At 39.0% G+C, this 7,862-nt stretch overlaps 1 protein-coding gene across 1 annotated transcript in view; it reads left to right on the forward strand.

Moving 5' to 3' along the window:
- Positions 1–1,457: 1,457 nt before the first annotated feature.
- LOC111719365 (guanine nucleotide-binding protein subunit alpha-14-like) overlaps positions 1,458–7,862 on the forward strand; it is a 123,199-nt gene continuing 116,794 nt past the window's right edge. Inside the window, exon 1 of the mRNA XM_031945505.1 lies at positions 1,458–3,844. Within this exon, the coding sequence (XP_031801365.1) occupies positions 3,721–3,844 (124 nt within the window). The 5' untranslated portion in view covers positions 1,458–3,720. The remainder of the gene's footprint in view (positions 3,845–7,862) is intronic.

Raw genomic sequence — 7,862 nt, forward strand, 5'->3', positions numbered from 1 at the left:
GACTCATGGTGGAAAATACTATCCACATCTAGAGAATGAACTATGGACTATGAATGCAAATCAAAGCATACTGTTTTCACTCCCTCACTTCCCCCATAATTTTTCCCTTTTGTTCTGTTTCTTCTTTCACAATATGACTAATGTGGAATTATGATTAACATGATTACACATGTATAACATATACCAGATTGCTTGCCATCTTGGAGAAGGTTAAGGGAAGAGAGGGAGAAAAACATTGGAATTCAAAATCTCATAAAATACTGAAAACTTTGGAAAATCAATTCATTTCCTCTCTCTCTCTCTGGACCTCAGTTTCCTCATCTGTAAGATAAATGTATTGAAAATATGATCTCTAAAATCCCTTTCAGTTCTAAAAACTATCAACTATCACATGTATAGCATATATATTCTTTTTTTTTTTTTTTTTTTTTTTTTTTTTGGTAACTTGGACCTCTTTGGCATCTTGATAACTATGGATCTCTTCTCAGAACAATGTTTTAAAGTGCATAAAATTAAAATAATTAGGGTTACAAAAGAAACCTATTACATTGAAATTACCAAAACATTTTTAAAAAGTTCACCCATCCCAAGTTAAGAACCCTTATCTGATACAACTTGCTATTAAAGGTGAAGAAACTGAATGACTTGCCCTGAGGTTAGCTGATCAATTAGTTTCCTCTGATTGTTGGGTGGATCCATGATCAGAAGATCTTATTTCTCACTTGGCTGTACTTCTTTGGGGACCTCTCGTTTTCTACCATGACTTTAGGGTACCTTTCCCAGATATTCTCCCCCTCCCTTTTTTATTTTCCTTCTCTGTGTTTTCTTCCCTGTCCTCCACGAACTGTTTTTTTTTTTCCCTTTTTTTTTTTCTTTTTAACATTTATATCCCCAGAGCTTACTTATCACAATGCCTGGCACATAGTAGATGCTTAATTACTGTTTATGAACTGACAGGTTATATAACTTACCAATTCTAGAGAGACACTACAATCCAGGACTCCTGATTCCCCAGGCCAATGCTCTTAATCAACTCTTGTTAAAGAGAAATGAAATCCTACTACCTATCTTGGATTTTTTTTTCCCCTCGACATTTTTGGCAGCTGGTAACATAAATGGCTGAGAACTCTGTTTTCTGAGCAGATGTCAAGTTTTTTTTTTAATTTTTTTAATCTTATCTAATGGAAAGCAACGATTAATTTGACAGTTCAAAAAATCCACAGCCCATATACAAAATGAAATCGTAAAAAGGGAAAATATGTGGGTAGCACACGCCACCAGTCTAGATAATTTAGGTTTCAAGTCAGGTTACTTTCCGGTAGGGGTCACTGTTAGCACCAGACAATTTCTGTTATGGTAAAGGCGGAAGAAATAAGCCGCAAACTTTTAAGAATGCATGAACATAATAAGTTTTTAATGCATGACTAGTTTACATTCTTTGGACTGTAAAATAAACAGTACAACCCTGCAGCAAAATAGTTCCACCTTGCCAAGTTCTTTATGCTCTATAAAAAAGACACGCAACTCATTTCACTGAACATACTACCCAATTATCAATGATTAAAAGATACGATTCTCCTTCTAAACTTACATTTGCCTGTTCTTAATTAGGCATCACAAGCTAATTATCTGCCGGTATAAAATGTTTACAGTGCAAATGCTGACTCAAAGACTTGAAGTAATAGAAACTAGTTACTAAAGACGTCAATCTCCTCACATTTTCTTTTCTACTCGTCTCTCCTCTAGATATACCTGTTCTTGAAGCCTCAATTGGTGCACGGTGAGAAAGAAGAGGAAGAGGAGGGGGGACGAGGAAGAGGAGAAGGAGGAAGATGCATTCTGCCTATTAGATTTGATTTTTTTTTTTTGTTTGCTCCTCTTCAGTGATTTTTATCAGTTTAGGTGATTCCCCTTGTAGAAATCCCACTTCCTCTGCAGATAAGCGGTACATCAATAATTTTGTGCTTTAAACCCTCACCTGGGGGCATGGAAAGCTTAAGTGAGTCAAACTTCGCTTACTAACTACCAAGTGTTGTAGGCAATACTTGAACACAGATCTTTCGGCCTCCCAGGCCAGCTATCTAGTCCCTACAGTATTTCGCGTTTCTTATTTGCATATACAAGTTTTAAAAGACAGACTTCCCCACACACCCATAAGTTATATTTAGATGTACAGTAGGCATAAATAAATGTACACGCAAACACACATACCCACAAATATCCATAAAAGTGCGTGGGGAAAAAAAAAAACCCTTTATATCTAGTTTTCATATAAAATAACTTAGTTGGACAGACTTATAGAAGGATCTGTGTCAAGCAACTGCTTTGAATTAAGAAAACGTCAGGTGTTGTTCAAATGCTCTAACTTCCAGAAGGGTTGTTTTGTTTTGTTTTTTCCTATGTTAAAATATGCAAACTATTCATCAGTTTCCATTTCCTCTCCCGAACGCCCTTTCCCAAATCTGGTGCGTGCGGAAAGGACAAGACCCAGAGATAATATTTGCACGCGCTTTCACTTAACTTTTTGAGTGGAAAACTGCTGAGAATATTCTATAGCCTACGGGTTTTTAACACTTTCCAAAACGCAGTAGCGGGGACCCTTTGATTATCTGGACAGAAGCTATTTGGGAGTTCTAGAGCAATCTATCTAGGGAAGACGTCTGAGGCGTCTCAACTTCAAGTGAAGGCAGGAACTTTGGCTCTGTTCCTTGTGCGTTCACTTTCTTTAACCTTCTCCCCCGTTGTTGGGGAGTTGTGGAAACTCCCTCACCTGTCAGAACCCGGATTTGCAGGGGAAAGGAAAAAGAGCTCCCTGGACTTTTCTGCCACTCCTCTAAAGCGCCTGCAACAGTGAAGAGCCAGGAGCAGCGCAGGTGCGGAAGGTTTAGCCCGAAAAGCTAGTGCCCCTCAGCCCCCATCCTTCCCCTACCCCAGTTAGCCCCACCGGGACCCACTTCATAGCCAATAGACGCCATTAGGCAGGGGTGCCCAGCTTGAGAACAGAAGCTGCATCGTAGTGTTCGTGGACGCTCCGCCTCCTTCTCCTCAATCGCGAACAGCAGAAACCAGAAACCTTTCCCTCAGACCTTGTCTGCTAGAAGGGTGTCGGCCCCTTCTGCTTTTGGGGCTTGAATATCCCTACCCAGTCCTCTTACCCTAGCTTCCTGAAGGGGCTGTCTCCTACTCCTCAATTGCTCCCTCTGGCCAGTTCTCTCGGAGTTCCTGGGCGCTCCACCCCAACTTTTGCTCGAATCGCGCCCCCTCCTCCCAAGTGCGGCCCCCTCTTCAGGTCCACCTACTCATACAACAAGCAATTGTCGAGTTTGGAGAAAGCCAACTGAGACCTTCTCTCGATCTCGGAAGAAACGAACAAGGTTATTTCAAGTCCGGACGCGAGCAGATAGTGTGCTTTGCACAAACGATACCCTGGAGTTCAAGGAGCCCTGTATCTGCCTTGTTTGTGCTTCTGAGGAACTATCTCTCAGCCAACCAGAAAGAAACCTTTAGAGCAGATTAGCTCTTGGGACGTGTTTTAGAGAAAAAAAGAGATTCTCCTCTCCCCTCTCCCCCCAACACTAATAAACTTCCTTGTTTATTAATTACATTGGGGTTGGAAAAGCTGAGGAAAGAAAAACCACTTTAGAGGAGAGAATTCGAAGTCGATTCTAAGTTTGGTCCCGACGCTCCAGGCGACCCGAATTTAAAGGGCAGAGCGAAACCATGGCCGGCTGCTGCTGCTTGTCCGCGGAGGAGAAGGAATCGCAGCGCATTAGTGCTGAAATTGAGAGACAGCTGCGCAGGGACAAAAAGGATGCTCGCAGAGAGCTCAAGTTGTTGCTGCTAGGTGAGTGCATTATGGGGTGCAAGTTTGTCCCCCTGAGCCCCATCTCTCACACATACACACACACACACCCCAACCATAGACTCGATCATTCCCACTCAGAAGATGCTCGGATGGAAATGCCAACGCCACACAGTGAGACTAATTACTAGTAATCTAATTACTTTCTGATTTCTTATTTGCACACTTTTCATTCTTTCCTAAAGTTGAGTTAGGTGATTTGCAAACTTGAAATCTAAGTTCCTTCTACGAAACTTTTTTTTTTTTTTTTTTTTTTTTTTGCACGGTGACAGCCCACCCTACCACAAAACTCGGGCCAGGGACTTGACTACTTGTTAACTACTTTCCCTTTTGTCTTCTTCCTAAAATAATAAGTTTCCCTTCTCCTCTTTCTCACCTCCTTACTAAGAGTCAGTTGGATTGAACCGTGGGGGTGGCCTTTACGTGAAAAAAGTTTGTTGGGGTAGGGTACAATGCCATTGCTCATTCCACTTTGCTCTATGTTCTGAGAATAGTCTGTTCCCTCCTCAATTTTCCCAACACTCAACTTTCTACCTTATTACCACTCTTTTAACCCTCACCGATCTTAGACCTGACTGTCATTTCAGAAACCCTCTGAGGTTGTTCACCCTATATAAAAAGTTCTGGAACTTTGCTGTCGGAAAACCCGCCAGCACAGCAGTGCTCCGCAAGTGGTGTGTGCGTGTGCATGTGTGTGTTTCCACTGTTTTTCTGACGGACAAAGCTATGTTTAATCTATTTTTAATATATTTATGTATTACTTTACTATAATGACAAATTTGTTTGTCCGTAGAGTGCTAAGCTTGGAGTAAAATCAACATTTGGGCTTTTTTTTTTTACCACTTTTTACTATAGTTATGTGATCCTGGGCACATTATTGAATATTGTGCTTCAAAACAACTTAATTCTCTAAAACATGTTCTTAAGAACAGTCAACTCTAGACAGGATCAGAAAACTCCAGTTGTTTAAAATTTGATAACTCCTGCAATCTTCATAACGCTGTATATTTTATGCATTTAGAGATGATTCTGACGAGGTCTTTAGACATCACCAACTGTTGAGATAAATTATTTTCTATTCTATTTCTATTATATCATTAATTAAGGTCCAGATTTTTTATTTACTCGCTCTGAGGCTGGTGCCCATAGGTCACTCAGTCAGTTTCTGAAAAGCATGATTTTTAGAGGAAAATGCTCTAATATTTGGGGTACTTGTTCCTCAATCTTGGTCAGGAGCTCACCCAACGAGGAGACTTGACTTCTGTTTGAAGTATAAACAAAATCTAATCTAGGTAAATTTTTGACCTGAGAGAACCCATGTCCTTGTCCTTGCATCCCTTCTTTGGAGTTCATGGAGATCCAGGTAATGAAGAAGAAAACTGACTAGAGTGGTAGGTATATAGAAAAATGTCTCTATCCAAGTTGCTGAAGGTGACTTGAGTCTCTTGATTGTCATTTTCTCAGCAGGAAGAACTAAAGATTTTTAGCCCACCCTCTTATTTAAATATCCACCAACTCAGGGTTGATTTTCACCTGTCAAGTGGCACCCCCTTTTCTAAAGGTATATTAAGGCTTCCTAGTTCTTATGGCTTTACCATAAAATATAGAGAGAAACCATTGGCCATCAATTTAATTATTAGCAGATCTAATTAATAAAGTGATGACTAATTACTCAGAAACTGTGGCTTAGATTTTTCATTCATCACACTGACAGAGATACATGACACAGCAAAAGTTAAAAACCCATGCTTTTAACCAATAAATAGACATTGTTTTTGTTAAAATCCCAGATCCAGTGTTATTCACAGATAAGCTATAATATTCAAGGTGTCCAGTAAGAGTTCATCCAGCTGTGGATTAAGCTCATAGTTTGTACAAGACAATTATCCTATTATCCCCAAGTCTTCTCTTTTTAGGATTAAACATTCCAAATATTTCCTTTAAAATTTCTCTTCCCCACCCAGATCTTGATTTTTAGACAAAGGGATATCTTGCTATGCCTTCTCCATCTTGTAAAGTGGTTTTTTTTTTTTTAATTTAAGGTGAACATTTGTGACCAGTGAATTTTATCTTATTTAGTTCATCCCTGTGTTCAATTTCTAGCTAATAATAAAATCTGGCTACTTCATCAACTTTTTTTTTTTTTTTTTAACTCCAAGGACCCACTGTGACTTCCTAATCACTATATCTAGTGATCTTTGTAATTATTTTTTCCTTGAACTCCCTGCTCATATTTTACTTTTGATTATCTTCTCTTTTGGCTTCAAGATAACACACTCCCTCAGTTCACCTTTTATTGCACTAAATCTTGTTTATTTATAGAAACTTTCTTCTTTATTTAACTGTCATTTGTTATAAGTGTAACGGGCTGAGGTTTGAGTTGATGCACTGAAGTCCCAAGTACGTGAGGCTAAATAGTAATTGGGCTATACTCTATTAATATACATGATTGGATAAAGAATGGTCCCTGCCCACTCTCCGTGCAAGTCCTGATGTGTTATATAGGAAATGACGATTTTGGTGGGTGGAGGCAGAGAGAGAGAGAGGAAGAGAAGCTGGGGCAGATTGGGCCTGGGTTCGAGACTCCTAGCTGCTGGTCATGTGGCTGCTGGTCTAGCTAGCTTCTTGACTCAGCTGCACACATTGATTCTCTTCCACCTCCGATCCTTCTTCACTGAGAATAAAGACTGACGATTTTCCCCTAACCTGAATTCCTGACTCCTGCTGATTTAAAAATACACGGTCTTCACAATAAGGTAGATGTTTCTGAAGGTTCTAGCTTCCTTAACCATCTCATTCATTCCCATAGCTTTAACTCTCTCCTGTACAGAAATGATTCCCATGTCTTTTTTTTTTCTCCAGCCCTTATTTCTCTTCAAAACCCCAGAATTTAATTTTCAACTATCTACCAAAGTATTTTCATCAACCCCAGCAGTATTCAAACCAGATCTTTTCAGATCTTCCCTTTCTTGTGAAGACAATTTCTGAATTGGTCCATGTTTGAAATTTTGATGGTTTAGATTCTTCCCTCAATTCCCACACACAGTCCAATCAGTTCTATTTCTGCAACTTTATCCCTACCTGCCTACCACAATGCATTTTCATTGTCCTAGTGCAGACTCTTCTTACTTTGTTTATTAGAGGTTGTTTCAACAGGTCTTATTGCCTCTACCTAATCTTCTTTCTCGTCATTCTTTTATTCTACTGCCAGACTCTGCTTCCTTAAACACATATTTAGTCTCATCACTTTTTCAAAATCTGCAGTATTTTACTAATAATAAAATTCATTCAAGATTCTTGGTGGTTTGGTGACAATATGCCATTCTAGTTTTATCTCATAGCCCTCTTCTATATGTACTCTCTGTTTCAGCCAAACTGGACAACTTGTTTTCCCCTAGAAATGCCCCATTATTTCATATCTCGTGTCTTTGTGTTTTTCTTTGTATCTGAAATGCCCTCCATTCATAGCTGCTTACCTTTTGAATTCCCATTCAGCCTTTAAAGTCCAACTAAGACTCCTTCTAAAAGCTTTCTCTTCTCCTTGGTCATTACTTTTCTTTTCATCCTCCAAAACTTGCACAGAAAACTTAAAAACTTATCATAGTAATTTCAATATTTATCATAGTAATTCTAACATTCCTCTATTTGGTTCTGTTCCCTTCTGGACTTCTTTCTACTTTATTCTGTGAATTCTTAACATATGATGTGTTGAAGGAAACAGAAGGACAGAAGCACAGACAAGCAAGACAGCTTTGAAAGCTGACGTTTGAGTATGAATTTTACTTAAAAGTTTGCAGAGTTCTATGATATCATGTAGAATTATCTTTTTCTGTTCTAGTAAATGTAGAGAGATGCCCACTGAGAGGGATGTTTAAGTTCAGGAAAAAAAAAATATTCATTGATGCTCCCTTTTCCTTTTCTTTTTAAAATAGCAATATCTTTAAACCACACTTAAATAAAGCTCTTTTTAAAATAACAAATCAGATAGTCAAGCAAATAC

The sequence above is a fragment of the Sarcophilus harrisii genome, chromosome 1 (assembly GCF_902635505.1).
Source record: "Sarcophilus harrisii chromosome 1, mSarHar1.11, whole genome shotgun sequence".
NCBI lineage: Eukaryota > Metazoa > Chordata > Mammalia > Dasyuromorphia > Dasyuridae > Sarcophilus > Sarcophilus harrisii.